The 17,470-nt window shown below is 35.1% G+C and overlaps 1 protein-coding gene across 1 annotated transcript; it reads left to right on the forward strand.

Moving 5' to 3' along the window:
* Positions 1-1,755: 1,755 nt before the first annotated feature.
* On the forward strand, positions 1,756-15,707 carry LOC123532457 (uncharacterized). Its single transcript, XM_053518695.1, has 4 exons — positions 1,756-2,782; positions 6,660-6,708; positions 7,742-7,790; positions 8,662-15,707. Exons 1-4 carry the CDS (start codon positions 2,715-2,717, stop codon positions 10,329-10,331), a joined length of 1,836 nt encoding a protein of 611 aa, XP_053374670.1. The 5' UTR covers positions 1,756-2,714; the 3' UTR covers positions 10,332-15,707.
* The last annotated feature ends 1,763 nt before the right edge of the window (positions 15,708-17,470 follow it).

Genomic DNA, 17,470 nt, shown 5'->3' on the forward strand with positions numbered 1-17,470 from the left:
CACCCTATCTCTGTTATTACTGAATGGATTTTATTCAGACTTAAAATAGTTGTTCAACATCATCACTCACATCATATGACACAAGGTGCATAACTCTGGCACCATTCTTTCATGAATTATTCCCCCTTTTTACTTAAAATTTCAGGTTAAAGTTTTGGTGCACTTTCACTCTACCTCTGTTATTACTGAATGGATTTGATTCAAACTTAAAATGGTTGTTCAGCATCATCACCCACATCATATGACACAAGATGCATAACTCTGGCACAATTTTTCATGAATTATTCCCCTTTTTACTTAGAATTTCAGGTTAAAGTTTTATGCACTTTCACTCTATCTCTGTTATTACTGAATGGATCTGATTCAAACTTAAACAATTGTTCAACATCATTACCCTTATCATATGACACAAGGTGCATAACTCTGGGACCAGTTTTTCATGAATTATTTCCACTTTTTACTTAGAATTTTCGGTTAAAGTTTTGATGCACTTTCACTCTGTCGCTGTTATTACTGAATGGATTTGATTCAGACTTAAAATAGTTGTTCAGCATCATCACCCACACCATATGATGCAAGGTGCATAACTCTGGCACCAATTTTTCATTAATTATTCCCCCTTTTTTACTTAGAATTTTCGGTTAAAGTTTTGATGCACTTTCACTCTGTCTCTGTTATTACTGAATGGATTTGATTCAAACTTAAAATAGTTGTTCAACATCATCACCTACACTATATGACACAAGCTGCATAACTCTGGCACCAATATTTAATGAATTATGCCCCTTTTTGCTTAGGATATACTTATATTGTGTTTTGATACATTTTATCTTTACCTCTCTTATTACTTTAAGTTGATATTTTTGACATAGACTCAGGCTGTTGTGCAATATCTTCATCCACAGTTGGAGTCATTAAACACTCCAGTGACAGCTCTAGTTTCCTCAGATGTGCCCAGTTTCACTATCCAGCATTGAAATAGTCGAGCGCGCTGTCTCCTGTGACAGCTCTTGTATCTTTACCTCTCTTATTACTTAATATTTTTGACTCAGGCTATTGTGCAGTATCTTCATCCACCATTGGAGTCACTCCAGTGACAGCTCCAGTTTCCTAAGATGTGCCCAGTTTCACTATCCAGCATCAGAATAGTTGAGCGTGCTGTCTCCTGTGACAGCTCTTGTTGACTTTTCAGACCAATTCGTGAAGAGAAAAAACAAAAAAATCAGTCCGGTAACTATGGAGAAAAAGTATAAATTTCGGTATGAAATCTCAATACACGATCGCCTGCCAAGCAGGAAATTGTTGGTCGCACCCTCAGATAATCAATAAACGTGTCAAACCGTCTGATTGTCACCTTGATAATCGGTCCATAAGGTCATGTACACAACAGTGCTCGCAGGTAGCCGACTGCAAGGTATTAAACATTTTTGACTGGTTTCCAGATCTAAATGCTTTTGATGGGGACTCACTTCTTTTATTTAGATCATTAACCGATGGATTGTTTTATTTCAGGCTATTTTGAAGATGGGTAAAAAAAGCAAAAGGTCATTGCATGTAATGAGACATTACACGGGAAACTGATATAAGTAGTTTTTATAATTACTTGATTTGTAAAAATTACATGGATCACATTTGATAGGGAGGTCACTTATGACTGGTAAATGACCCATAATGAGTGATTTGAGTTCAGTACATCAAAAGTCCAGTGCACAGTGACCAAAAAATTTTTGTTCCTTGTGCAGTTACTGAATGCATCAAGGGGGCCATTTTGTGTTCTAAGAGCTCTTGTTCTTAGTTAATACACAATTGTTTTACATCATTTGGGAAGCATGTTCTAGAACTTGTATTAAGCACTCCCAACATTTCATTATTGATGGAGGGTATGAGAGAAGAGCTACTGGTGCTGCTTTTTATCAAGCCCGCTGGTGGTGAGCTTGACATAGTTGTCACAATGGCGGTTTGGTGTATGTTCGTGCATGCGTCCGTCCAAGTTTGTCTTGGCTGTAACTTATCCATGGATCAAGGGATTCTTAAATAACTTGGCACATATGTTTGCCTCAATGACACGGTGTGTCACGTGCAAGAACTAGAATGGTAGCTTAAAGCTCAAGGTCATACTTTGACACCAAAGTTAAAAACTCGGTGCTGTTTTGCTTGTCTGGGCTGTAACTCAGCCATGGATTGAGAGATTCTTAAATATTTTGGCACAAATGTTTGCCTCAATAAGATGATGTGTTGTGTGCAACAACCAGATTGGTAGCTTAAAGGTCAAGGTCATGGTCATACTTAAAAGTCAAAGGTCAAAACTTGGTGCAGGCTGTAACTCAGCCATAGATTGAGGGTTTCTTAAATAACTTGGCACAATTGTTTGCCTCTGAGTGGCATCACACTAATGGAAGTTGAAGACCAAATAGTATCATAAATGTCAGTCCTTTTGACAGCTGATGGGCGCGACATGTTGCCGTGGGCATCTAGTCATATCTTTGGTATGTTGAGGTTAGGAATTGAATCCACAACCTTTCTGCACTGAAAGTGGATGCTGTACCTCTAGGCTATTGAGGTGATTGATTTTTTTTACAAAATATAACAGTTGAAATCACATGTTTTTATGGGTCACAATTTCAGTCATTTTGAAAAAGCTCAGTACTAAATTCAAGTTGTAAGAATGTATTTCAGCAGGAGAAGTTCAACTATCAACCAATGACAATGTCAGCATGTGTGGTTCCATTGAGGAGAGAACAGTTGGTGAACAATTACCAGATATCGTACAACCTGCTTGCAGGTACTAGTATATATTTCCTGTTAATTTATTGATATGCCCCCTCCACCTTCGAAGAAGAAGGGGTTTATTGTTTCGCTCATTGTCGGGCTGTCTGTTGGTTAGTCGATAGACCATTTTGGTTTCCGATCCATAACTAGAGACCACTTGGTCTCTGTCAAACTTCATAGAATGATTGCTTGTGGTCAGTAGATGACATCTATTGTTTCATGGTCAGTAGGTCAAAGATTAAGATCAGTGACCTCAAGATTGAAAATGCTTTCTGCTTTAAAAGTAAAGAACCCTTTGGCCTACAGTTGTTAAATTTTATAGGATGATTGCCTGTGGTCAATAGATGACCCTAGTTGTATTGGAGGCCAGAAGGTCAAGGACACAATGACTTAAAGACTAAAAATGTTTTCAACTTAAGAACTCTTTGGCCTACTACTGTTATTTTGGGGAGCAGTAGGCCAAAGTCATGGTCACAGTGACCATGAGGCGGAAAACAGTTTCATCTCAATAACTAAAGGACGCTTTGTTTGGCCCACAATCCACAGATTTTACAGGATGATTGCATGTGACCTGTAGATGACTGCTGTTGTTTTTGGGGTCAGTAAGTCGAAGATGAATGCCAAAGTGATCACAGGACTGAGAATTAGACCGGTTTCACAAACAGCTCTTGTTATTAATTTGTTTTGTTTAAATGAAAATAATTTTGTGGAACGACACAACCATGATATATGTAAAATATTAGTCCTCGGCAAATATTAAATAGTGATAACACAATATGTCTGATATGTCTGTTGTTCAAGCCACTCTTGACAAAATATAGAAGAGTACAGTAAACCCACTTTTCGAGCCTCACTCGGGGCATTGAAATCTTCATGTGAGGAAGCCATCCAGCTGGCTTACGGAAGGTCGGTGGTTCTACGCTAAATCCAACAAAAAAAAAAGAACCCACTTATAAGGAACTCGGATATAAGGAACACTTGTTTATAAGGAACAGTTTTCAATTCCCCGATCTAATTCCTTCTTTATTCAATGTAAAAATCCTTGGTTAAGGGATCTCGGTTATAAGGAACACTCGGTTATAAGGAATCTTTTTCCAGTCCTAAAGTATGAAATTCAATGGAAAACCCCTCGGTTGTAGCGAACAGACATAAAGAATAAAAACTATTGAAAACCGGAAATAAACAGGAGAATCGCTGATGACGTCATAGTAACATCGGCACTTTCACACGCTTTCATGCACATGAATAAACACAAATTATTTCATTTCTGTGATCTTTAGTTTGTTAATTCACGGATACGATAAAAGAAAATATATATCATCATTAACATTTACCAAATACTAGACGATAGTAGACTTATATTTACTCAAGATTATGTTCAAGAGCTACATGAATTGGGTATTTCATGTTTAAAATAGTGAACAAAAACCAGTCACGGTCACCAAACCTTGGGATTTTAATATTGATCATTACTAGTCTAGTTTCACGATGGAAATATCCTAAATAAATGTGCTAATTACACGTGATAAACGATGGCAAACAGTCCAGTTTACCAAATTTCCAACTGTAAAAATTATAGCAGGTGCTAAAATGGACAATAGCAAAACTATAGGTATAATTTACACTTTAATCCTTACGTATGGCGCCGTTGTATAGTAACGTGTGCAAAATAAAAAATTGAACATTTATTTTATATTAGTATTGATGCCTATTCACATAACATGCAGTCAAGCAAGGTAAGGGGAGTAACTACAGCATATCTTATAGTCATATATAATACTCTCTAAAAAGGAGATAGAAATAACTGACAAAAATATACACAAATTACTTTTATTCTTACATTTTGTACATTTTGGCTTAGTTAAGGTTTAACACCATGATTCAACACTTTTTCAGTCATATACATGCAGGCAGTTTACCTTACCATCTCTCCTGGAAAGGACATATACTAGACTCGCAACTTTCTCACATAAAGATTCATGGTCAGCCCGGAGTGTGAACACATAGACGTTTTCAAATAGTGTTCTCTATACAAATTGTGTTCGTTATACAAACCTCGGTTACAAGGAACTAGTTCACTATACGAATATAAGGAACCTCGGTTATAAGGAACAATTTTTAGAGGTCCCAAGCTGTTCCTTATAACCGAGGTTTACTGTAGTTTTAAACTGGATGTACATTTTTTGAACTGGTTAAAAATGTATTGTTTTCCAGAGAAACATAGCCACCAAAAACAACAAGTCATGCACATGAATATACATGTATTTAGGCCAGTTGAACTGGTGAAATGAAGATGAAAGTCTAAGAGTTTTGCACTTCTTATATGTAATACAGTACATTTTATGAGATCATTTATTTGGTGTGTACCCTATTTTTTTATCCAGTCACATATCATTTAAAATTATATATTTTCAAAATCTTCTAAATATTTATTTATTCCTAGAAAGACTACAAAATGTTTGTAGGTTTCTCCACCACAATGAACCATACTTGGAGGCTGACCTATATAGGACTTGATAGAAATAAAAAAAAAATGAAGGCTGATAGAAGGTATGAAGTGAAATCTTCATCATTAAGAAATGGCACTTCACTTCCTTCCTTTTGTTGTTTAGCTCACCTGAGCCAAAGGCTCATGGTGAGCTTTTGTGACTGCTCAATATCCATCGTGTGTTGTCCGCCGTGTGTCCATCAACATTTAAAAAAAAAAAAATCTTCTTCTTTAAAACCACTGGGCAGAATTACACTAAACTTCACAGAAATGATCCTTGGGTGGCCCTCTTTCAAAATTATTCAAAGAATTGAATTCCATGCAGAACTGTGGTTGTCATGGCAACTGAAAGGAAAAACTTTAAAAATTTTCTTGTCCAAAAGCGCAAGGCTTGATATTTGGCATGTGACATCATCTAATCATCCTCTATAAAGAGTGTTCAAATTGTGCCCCTGGGGTGAAAAGAGGCCCCACCCAGGGGGTCCCAGTTTTACATGGACTTGTATAGGAAAAAAACTTCAAAAATCTTCTTGTATGAAACCACAAAACCTAGGCCTTTGATATTTGATATGAAGCATTGCCTTGTGGTCCTCTACCAAGATTGTTCAAATTATTACCCTGGGGTGAAAAGAGGCCCAGCCCTTGGGGGGGGGTCTAAAGTTTTACATATACTTATATAGGAAAAGACTTTAAAAATCTTCTTGCCTGAAACTGAAAGGCATAGGCCTTCGATATTTGGTATGCTTCTAAAATTGTTCAAATTATGCCCCTGGGGTGAAAAGAGGCCCTGCCCTGGGGGTCCCAAGTTTAACATAGACTTATATAGAGAAAAAAAGTCTTCTTGTCTGAAAGTTTGAGGCCTAGGCTTTTGATATTTGGTATGTAGCATTGCCTAGTGGATCTCTAACAAGATTGTTCAAATTATACCCCTGGGGTGAAAAGAGGCCCCGCCCTGGGGTCACTTGTTATATCAGTTATACTTAGGAAAAATACTTCAAAAATTATCAGATCATATTTCCTAGACTGTTTAATTATAATTACCTGATGACCCCAAGTGATTAGGGGTCACCTGACTGACCTTGACCTCCTGACCTTCTTTCTTGGTTTTAAAGATACAGCTTTGAAATTTGGATGACATTTACAGTTTTGCACACCGATCTTAAAACTGACTCTCAGTGACCATGAATGTAACCTACTGACCTACTTTCTTAATATTTTAGCATCAGTTTGATATTTGAAACATGTAGCTCATAATATTATTACTCGGATGAGTGATGCAGGGTCATCATGACCCTCTTGTTTTTTATTGCTAAAGATTTCACTTCATAGACTCTATCCTTAGCAAAGTTAGCTAAGAATAAAAGAATGATTATTTTATATTTACTCAGATATTTTGTTACAGTGTAAATGATGACATTCCTTCTGCTGGATGTGAAGGTCTTCATAAAAAGGCAAGAACTTAATGCTTGTATTGTTAAGTCTGCAATAACTTTATGCATGTATAGTTTAGATTGCATTAACTTAATGCATGATAATCAAGACTTAAACAACAATATGTTTACATGTTTAGTCTAGTAGACTGCAAGAACTTTATGCATAATGTAGTCTGCTGCTTGTTATTGTGACAAGAATAATTTCTCCATAAGTTTAATTGTGATTGGTTTTGTCTCTTGTCATTAACATTTGCTTGAGCAGAAATCTCTACTGACCCTGTTGAGGGAAATTACAGACATGATTTTTGCAATCCTCTACCAAAAATAGCAATTATAAAAATGGATTCTTGCAAAATTTGTTGCTATGACAACAAAGAGGAAAACTTTAAAACAAAAGAACAAAATTCATAATAATTTGAAAGAATTTATTGCCAGGTGATCTACTACAAAACATGTCTTGTCAGGAAGTATGTCCAGTTATTGTTATCACTGTTGGTCTGTTGTATTTCATTTTAACCCTTAGCCTGCTGGCGGCAAGTGATTCTGCCTTTGCGACCGGTGCAGACCAAGATCAGCCTGCACATCCGTGCAGTCTGATCATGGTCTGCACTGTTCGCTATTCAGTCAGTAATTTTTCAGTGAACACCCCTTTGAATAATAAGTGGTATGGCCCAAATTGAATGATGGACCGGTCCATTTTAGATATTTAGCAGGGTAAGGGTTAAATTCTGTCAGGAACATCATCTTAATTATGTTACCTTCTTGTCTTCCATACATTTAAAGTTGATTTAAGGTTGTTAATGGTAACCCTCAACATTAGATATCAGGATGAAACAATACAGGCTCTCTCTTTTTAAAACTGAAATTTAACTACAGACAGCTGAGCAAAATTTCAGACACAATTCAGCATTTAGATTTATTATGAACAGAATGTTAAATTTTAAATTTGCCGCTCTTAATCATAAGTCTAAATTTCAGACTCCGAAAAACATAAACACTGGGCCATTCATTGCTAATATGGTAATAATACATTCTGTTACTGTACTTCTAGGTATCTCCAGAGGAACCCAGACCTTTAGAAAGTACACATTTATGTTCAGGTAATTAAATCTAATTTAAGCAGACATTTGTCATAGAAGCCAGTGTTTAATGCTTTGCTGTGGTCTGTTTATTATACTCTGACAAAATGTGTTTTGGGACTATACTTTAATCACTTTCTTACATCTACCTGTCCATGTATATTTCTGTCATGAAAAATTTAAAGCAATATCTTTGTTATTACTGATTGGAATCTAATGTAACTTGATAAAATGTTAGATTAAAAAGAGAGGAAGAATGAGGACAAGAAACAGGAACCATAACTCTATCTTAAATAGTTTTAGAATTACTTAATTTTTCACAGGTCATAGAAGTATAAGAACTAGATTCACTGCTACAGAGTATATAAGGGTCTCCCAAAACAAAATTACTTTGTATTTTTAATTTGTTTCTTCATCAATGTTACATTGTGTTTCTGGTAATTGATCTGGTTAGATCAGTAAGAAAATTGATCAACCACACTACTTCAGTTGTGGTGATAAGGATGTCACACCCTCAGTTTCAAGTAAGTCCAGAAACTAGGTTCTGACAAAATCTTGATCTTTTTCCTGATCCACAACTCATAGTTGTTGTAGACTTACTTTGTATGTGTATTCTTTAGATAGGTTGTTCATAATACATGACAGTTTTAGACCATCTGTACAATGAAAGCTTTATTAAATTCCTCTTATAGCTTTGAATATGAATATTTTGTTACTTTTTTTTCTCTGAAATGGAGAAGTTTAAAACACAATGAGCCTATTAACAGAAGAAAATTAGACATTATATTAAAAATTGCAAAGCATCTTGGTCATTAAACTATAACCTCTTGTGAGATACTAATACCAAGAATAAGTTTCAGTATACTTGCATTTTACATTATTTGTATTTTAGATACCCTATCATCCCTATCACTTGGAGATGAATTTGATGTAAACAAGGTATCTGAAAACAACACTTCTGACTTAGAATCTTCTGACTCTTCACACAAGTCTGGAAAGGTGGTTTGTAAAAGAAGATTCGAGAGAGAGGAGGCTGACCCTCAAGAAAGGACAGCTAGCAAGAAAGCTAGAACTGAGGGTTTTCTCCCAAATTGTGTGGACTACAGCTTCTACAATAACTTGATGCAGCAGATAAGAGAGCAGTGTCTTCCAAAGATTCTAGAGTTATATATGTTTGGTTTTAAATTTAAAGTACCTTTTAAACTTGAACTAGAAAACAAGTCTGATTATCCTAAACTTATTCAAGCCTTGGATAGAGGTGTTCGAATAGATGCTGAAGTTGATGAGACTAATGTAAATCAGTCTACAGAAGATAACGATTCGAGTACAGACCAGAGCAAAATAACACACTGTTCAGGAACTGATAAACTTGAGACAAATGAGAACATTCCTTCTACATTGGCTTCAGGTACAGATATAACAGATGTAGATACAGATATAGAAGGCCATGAATCACTCCAGAACTTTGAAAGCGTAACAAACAAAGAGAGGGAAGAAACAAATAAAAAGAAAAAATGCATATGTTCTGATGTAACTGAAACCAGACAGAGTGATAAGGGTATAATAAATGAAAGAACAAGTGAATTAGACAAGAATAATAAAGAAAGGGATGAATTCGACAAGAATAAAGAATATACTTCAAAATTAAGTAAAGCCAAACAGACAGTTGACAATAGAGAACAAAATAAAGCATCAGTTAACACTGACAACAGAAAAAAAAGTGATAAAGAGAGATATAATATAATAAAAAACAGTCAGTATTCAGATATCTCTGAAGATGAGGACAATTCACCTATCCTAAATTTATCAACAAAGGGTGTAACTGGAAATGTTGAAGGCAGCCACATTGACACTCCACCACCAGGATTTTACCATCCTGAGGTTTACTACAATACCCAAGCTAAAGGTAAAAGTTCTTGCAACAAGAAAAAAGGGAAACAAAGAAAGAAAAGGTTGGTAAAGAGAAGTGAAAATAATGCTAGGCCATCAGTTTGTATAGATATACCACCAGAAATAGACAAAGTCGTAACAGAGACAGGATCTGGCAAAAGTATTAATGGTACAAGACCAGCTCTGAAAGAAAAAGAAAAAGTACAGGTACCATTGAATAATGAAAACGTCAGGTTTTTAGCAAGTATAGTGCATAATTGTCTTTACGAGATTGAAAAGGGAACAGCGAAACCACTTTCAAATGAAATCAAAGAAGCAGATGAGACAAAACTTCCCAAGTTTACAGACATTGAAACAGGGAACAGTCAAAATAAACAGAACCGGTCATCAAGATGGGAAAGTACTGATCATGAAGAAGTCAAACAAAAGTTAAACAAAAAAATTATCATGAAAATGAAGTCAGAAGGGAAGTATGCCTTGAAAGAACAGTCCAGTGCAGTGAGAATAGTTGAACGAGTAAAGACTGAGGTGCCAGATGCTTATTTTGATAGAGTTTCTGCAATAGAGGATGAAGATCCAGATGCTACTTTGCAGTATGGGTTTGATGGTCCTGGTGGAATAATTGTGAAAGATGACAACACAGATGCTTACAGCTGTATACCTCCAGATTAATGTCACTCTAAATTTAGAAAAGGCAGTTTTAGTTAAGAAATAATATATCCTAAACAGTGATTTGTCATTGTATAAAATCATTGTTTGGAGTTTAGATGTTAGGGAATTATTCCTTGACGACATCCATTAAATATTTGCCTGTTTTGTATGTGTTTCTTTTCAAGTGAGCCACTTTGACGCTTTATGATGTAATAATAATGATCTAAAAATAATGAATTAGTAATTACAAAAGAAAGAATATTTTAATATGATTTTGTATGTTTTAGTTAAGTTTTTATTTGGAAAAAACTTCTTCATTAAACAATATGATTTATGTAGAAAACTTTGAAAACAGTTAGTCACACTGTTGAAATTTGATTTTGAAACTGTACTTTATATCACACACATAAAAATGTGTACTTAAACAGTACTTGTTTTAAATTATCATTTCAGATGTCTGATATCAATTGCTGCTTTTCATTTAAAATTAAAATTTTTGAGCTTGTCTGGAGGCTTATCCTGTCAAACTTAAGTACTACATATAATTATATAAGTTATGATAGGCAGTCTGGCTATGGGGAAAGAACCAACTAGTCAGTTACATCAGGTATATCTCTATAATAGTTGCATAAGGTGACTTGATATTAAAATCACCTATCCATTGTTAAAGCAAATTGAAATGGATACAGTACCATATTTGAATGTAACTTTTAGGTAATGGTGAAACATTGTACTAACAAAAAATGATAAAATTTTTAAAATTTATCTTCTTTTATCATTTAAGGAACATCATTTATTTAATCATTCATTTAATGTGCAAAAATTACCCTGTCTCTTCTGTCTTGCCAGTTTCAGTCACTCCAGTCCAGGCTAGAAAATTCCCAGGATATGTAAAAGCTGTAATTCAGTATTTTTAAAGGGTCATAATGTCTTTGTTTTAAATGTAGTGGAGCCTGCTTGCTGAAGTGAAGACATAGTCGTCCAGATGGCTGTTCGGTATATGTGCGTTAGTGTGTGCTTGGGTCCTTCCATCCAGATTTTATTGTATGGACAAGAACTTTGACATGCATGGAGCATGGCATGATTGTTTACCTCAGTGAGACGGAGTGTCACGTGCACCAGGTTCCTTTCTCAAAGGTCATGTCAGATCTGATCCATAATGTCTAGGCCATAACGTTGACATGCATAAATTAATGTTTTCTCATATTTCCTTACCATTTTAAAAATGAAATGTCGTCAAAATTGAAGTTAAATACATGTACTTATTTATATTTATAAATGTTATAAACTATCAACAACTAGATTTTTATATATGCAAATTTTAATACAAACATCGAGTGTTATAACATAATGTATACCAGAATATAGTACAATATTTTATCATTGACAGATATCAGTTCTTTAGGTTATACTGCAAGTTGAGATGATTAATCACCTTCCAGTAGGAGACTTTCTATTGCATAGCAAAACTTCATTCACTTGTTTTACACGAGAAATCCCATTTTTAATATTTTTATATGTACTTTTCATATATTAAGAGTATTTAATTAACATTGTAGAAACAGTATTATTGAATCCATTGTTTCAGTTGCCTCCCTGTATGGTTTCTGACTATTAAAGTTCATATATAATATTGAAAAGTGTTTTTCAAACCATTTGATTATTCATGTTTTCAATTAAGACAGATGCTTGATCTGTTTTTAATGCAACACCAAAAGTTATTTGGCACATAATTAATATACAAATCAAAACAAAATTTTGGATTGCGTTTGTAAAAATTTGCTTTCACGAAGTAAATTTCTGTTGATAAAAATGCTTCCAGTTCTGAGACCCCAACTTAAACAGCTTACTTCAGAGCTTATGACTGTATGATAATAATTTTATAAAGATATTTTGTTTAACTTGTGGTCGACCTTTCAGTCAGTCCATCAGTGGGTAGACCATTTGGTTTTTGATAAATAACTAGAGAATGTAAATCTACTCACAACAGTCAAACTTCATAGAATGATTGCCAGTAGATGATTCCTATTGTTTTACGGGCATTGTTTTAGTTGTCAGTAGGTGAAAGGGCAATGACACAGTGACCTGGAGACTGAAAATGGTTTCCTGTGAATAATTAAAGAACAGTTTGGTCTACAGTCAACAAACTTCATAGGATGGTCACGGTCACATTGACATTTACACTAAAAGCAGTTTTTTATGTAACTGAAGAATGCCTTGTGTTGCAGGTATCAACTACTTGTCAGTAGATGACGCCTATTGTTTTTGAGGGCAGTAGGTCAAAGGCCAAGATCACATTGATCTGAAGAATGAAAATGATTTTTGCTTGACAACTAAAGAACTAAAGCCTAATGCTTTTTAATGTTGTTAAATAACAGATGTTCCCTTATGTTTTAGGCCAGAGGTCAAGGTCAGTGACATTAAAACCGAGAAAGGTTTCCAATCAATATCTATAAAAGTACTTTCGGGCTTACAGATTTCATTGAATGATTGCCTAGGTCGTGTTTTTGATGTCATTTGGTCAAAGGTCAAGGTCACAGCATACAAAATTACATACTCAGTTAGTTGCCTTTGACAGGCCCTCATTGGAGGTGAGGGGTGGGGGGGTATTTTTATTTTTTTTTAAAAGCTGTTGTTTTAGATTAAAAGAAAAAAGAAAACTTCTGTTGCAAAAAAGATTCATCAACTTGCAGTTTTCCTCCTTACAGGTATTATGTCCGTATATACATACAGGGCGTGCAACTTTTCTGTTGTCTTTTATTCAGGAATATGTGTTACATTCTATTTTTGTACATCTTTTCACCACGTATTAATCAGGTATTTGTAATGTAGGTGTTCACATCCATGAAAACCAAATCTCAGTTTTCTGTCTTTCACAATCTTTTTACTCAGGTGTGTACATATATAAACTAGGGGAAAATAACTAATAGTGTTTCCCCTTTCAGGATGTATTATACAGGTGCATAATGTAAATACTGCAGGACCAAATTGTTAGTTTTCTTACACTTCACTGTCCTTTATTCAGGTATACATGAAATAAAACAGGGATAAATAACTGGATAGTTTTTCCCCTTTTCACTGTATGTATTGTGTAGATTTTGTAATTGGGGATCAGCTTCTTAGTTCATTTACTTTCTTATTCAGGTATGTACACTAGTGATAAATAATCTAATACATGTAGCTATTTTGTCCCTTTCAACATATATTATTTCAAGTATTGTGTAAGTATACATACTAATGGACCAACTTCTTAATTTCTTGCACTTTACTGTCTAGACTTCAAGTATGACCATATCATACACATTTTGGTCAAATATCCTAATATAGCGGTTTCCCCATTAGGCCTACATTATGTATTATTCTGGTATTATATATTAAGTACAGTATACAAACTGCAGGACCAATTTCTCAGTTTCTTGCCTTTCAAAAATAGGGTAGTAGTCAAGTTTTCTCTTACCCTTTTACCATATGTTACTTTCTTTTAGTATACTCCCAGATACAAAGAATATGGAGGTTATATTTGTTGGTCTGTCCTGCCTTTCAATCATGTCTGCTCCTTATCTTCCTAATTACTGGGGAGATTTTCATAAAACTAGCATCACTTGTTAACTTCATCAAAATGACATGCAGAGTGCACAGTCAAGGTCCCTGAGTCCAAAGTCAATGTCAGACTTGAAGGTCAAAGGTCAAATAGCTTAACCTTATGTCCACTACATGTTGTCTAAACAGCTAGGAAGATTTTCATCAAATAAACATTGTTTACCTCACTCAGATGATGTGCAGAGTGAACAACCAACGTCACTAGGTCCAAAGTCAAGGTCACATTTGGAGGTCAAAGAACTTCACCTTGTTTCTGCTCCAGATCTTCTAAACTTCTGTGAAGATTTTCATTAAACTAGGATCAATTCTTTACCTAATCAAGATGACACTCAGAGTGTACAACCTGGGTCACAAGATCCAAGGTCAAGGTCAAATTTTAATGTCAGAGGTCATGATTACAACATTTTACTTTCTCTGCATCAAAGTGAAATGATCAATGGCCTTAAGTGATAGCTCTAGTTCAGATATGAACATATACACAAAAGAGAGAAAATAACTAACAAATTATTCAGTTTTCCCTTGCCCTGTCTGTTTTTCATGTATGTAGGTATATATAATTATAATGCTTTGTAAAAGATAACTTTTTGTTTAAATTTCAAAATCAGTTTGTTACTGTCATTTCCATCTTTTATAAAAGCAACATTTTGACATACTGCTGTTTCAATAAATTCTGCACTGTTTTGAAAACTAGTTTCTTCTTTCCATCATCAGAGAGAAATATTCAGCATAATACATGAAGTAATATTCAGGAGAAAAATTATGTAGTTTCCAAGTACATATAGTATGCATATATTTTTATGCCCCCTTTCGAAGAAGGAGGGGTATATTGTTCTGTCGGTCAGTATGTAGACCAATCCGTTTCTGGATGATAACTCAAGAACGCTTGGGCCTAGGACCATGAAAGTTGATAGGGAGGTTAGTCATAGCCAGGAGATGACCCCTATTGATTTTGAGATCAGTAGGTCAAAGGTCAATGTCACAGTGACCTGGATCAGTTAAATGGTTTCCAGATAACTCAAGAACGCTTGGGCCTGGGATATGAAAGTTGATAGGGAGGATGGTCATGACCAGCAGATGACCCCTATTGATTTTGAGGTCAGTAGGGTAAAGGTCAAGGTCACATTGCCCCGGAATAGTTAAACCATTTCCGGACGATAAGTTGAGAACCCTTGTGCCTAGGATCATGAGGTTGATTATGACCAGCATATGACCCCTATTGATTTTGAGATTAAAGATCAAGGTCACATTGACCCAGAGCAGTAGAACTTTTGTGTACAGTGACCAAATAATTTCTGTTCCTTGTGCAGTTACTGAATGCATCAGGGGAGGCATTTTGTGTTCTATGAGCTCTTGTACATTTGTATATATCTAGTTAAATTTCATTGGGAGGTTGGGCCAATATTATATATAAGCCTTTCATTTGAATCAACCTGTTGGGAATAAGACCAGAAAAAATGGGAAAATGTTATGAGATATGAAAAAATACTTTGTATAACTGAAATATTTTGAATTAAAAACTGTTAAACTCAAAACAAACAGACTTGTTTAAAAGTAGTAAGACTGTCCATGGTTTAGTAGCAGCTCTACCTCTGTCTTGCATGCTCACCTCTTGCTTCAGGGCCAGAAGATTATCATAGGATCAGGGAAAACTTGATGATTTATATTATAGTATGATAGTCCATTTCTTGTATTCTTGTAAATAACGTTAAAAGAGTTAAAACTTCTACCATTTATAGTCCACATGTATTTTTTCTTGTGTGCAAATCATTAAAGAAATGGCATGTTATGCAAATTTACTGTACTGCTCTTGTCTTTTTTATGCTCCCCCTAAGTCATTACTTTCATCCACCAGTGTAATTCAAATGTTTCAAAGACTGATCCAAAATTGAAAAAGCACTTGGAGTTTTTGTCAACTCATTGAGAACTGACTTCTTACATATTAACATCATTCGGGGCTCTTTGTGAGTGACTTTAAATAGTGTCCTAGATATACAGAAGAGTCAAACAGGCCCTGATCCTCATCTTGCAAACAAATGAGGCTTGCGGCCTTAAATTGTCTCCCGTGTCCAGCAAGACTGAATGACTAGCATGCATTGCTGTGGCTAGGCTCCCCAGTTGTGCTAGGACTTATGTGTTTAAATCAATCAGCTTTTAAACTATGTTCCATTTCTTTTCTGTAGTAAATTCTTTCATACCTACTCACTTGGTATGACAGTCAGGACCATCAGTTTTACTTTGTACAATGTTAGCATATAATAATTCTGTCTGCTGATTATGTCCCCGTGGAATATACAAAGGCCTACTAATATTAAGAAGACAGAATTATTGAAACTTGCAATTAACAAACTTGCCTTCTTCCGTATGCGACATCATTGATGAAGTTTGCTACTGCAAGTTATAGTTTTTAATTTGATTTAAATTCCAGTGTTGCAAAAACTTATTTTCTTAGTCACTGTTAAACATTCAAAGCGGTAGAAATATGGATTGAAATTGCACCTTCTATAAGTTTATTACTCAAAATACAACTAACTTTTGATACTTCATGTATAAGATACAGTACTATAACACATGAAATGAAACTCAAGTTTGCTAAGAATGTCTTTAATTGATATTATTTAGTATCATTTTCTTTCAGTCTTTATCTCCACTTTTTGACATGACATTTGTTCTACTGTATTATCTCCTTTACTGCTACAAATGCGACTATGCTTTTACTACATATTACTGTTAATTAATTTGTTTATTCTCTCATATCCCTTGTGTGTTTTGTTACCTTTGGCATAACCGTGAAACACCACTTGCTCAAGCACCAGTAGTGCATAGGAATGGGCACAAATATTTACCATAACAAGACCGATAACCAAACTGAATACAAACAGACTTGCCCATCGGCTTAGCAGAGTAGGGAGAGCGTTTGGTCTACGGATCTTCGGGTCGTGAATTTAATCCCCGGGGCGTATGTTCTCCGTGACAATTTGATAAAAGACATTGTATCTGAAATCATTCGTCCTCCACCTCTGATAACTGAACGATCTTGTTAGAGATCCACTAGGCCATGCTGCATACCAAATATCAAAGGCCTAGGCCTGACCTTTCAGACAAGAAGAGTTGTTTTTTTTTCCCTATATAAGTCTATGTAAAACTTGGGACCCCCGGGGTGGTGTCTCTTTTCACCCCATGGGAATAATTTGAAAAATTTTCTTAGAGGACCATAAGATGATGTCACATGCCAAATATCAAGGCTCTATGCCTTGCAGTTTTAGACAAAATCAAATCAGGAAAGTATGCTACTTATGTCTTCATTAATAATGATATGAATCAAACTTGGCCGGTAGCATCCTGACATGGAACTCTTTCAAGTTTGTTCAACTTTACTGCATTTTGGGTCATCTTCTTCTCATCAGATGGATCTACACCAAACTGCAGCATCTTTGGATTTCAAATGATTTTGCTTCACTACAGTTAGCTGTCAGGATGCTACCAGCCAAGTTTGATGTATTCTGAACTGTAGTTTCTGAGCATATGATGTGGAAATAAACTGTTGACACTGACAGACAAAT

The sequence above is a fragment of the Mercenaria mercenaria genome, chromosome 11, assembly GCF_021730395.1.
Source record: "Mercenaria mercenaria strain notata chromosome 11, MADL_Memer_1, whole genome shotgun sequence".
Lineage (NCBI taxonomy): Eukaryota > Metazoa > Mollusca > Bivalvia > Venerida > Veneridae > Mercenaria > Mercenaria mercenaria.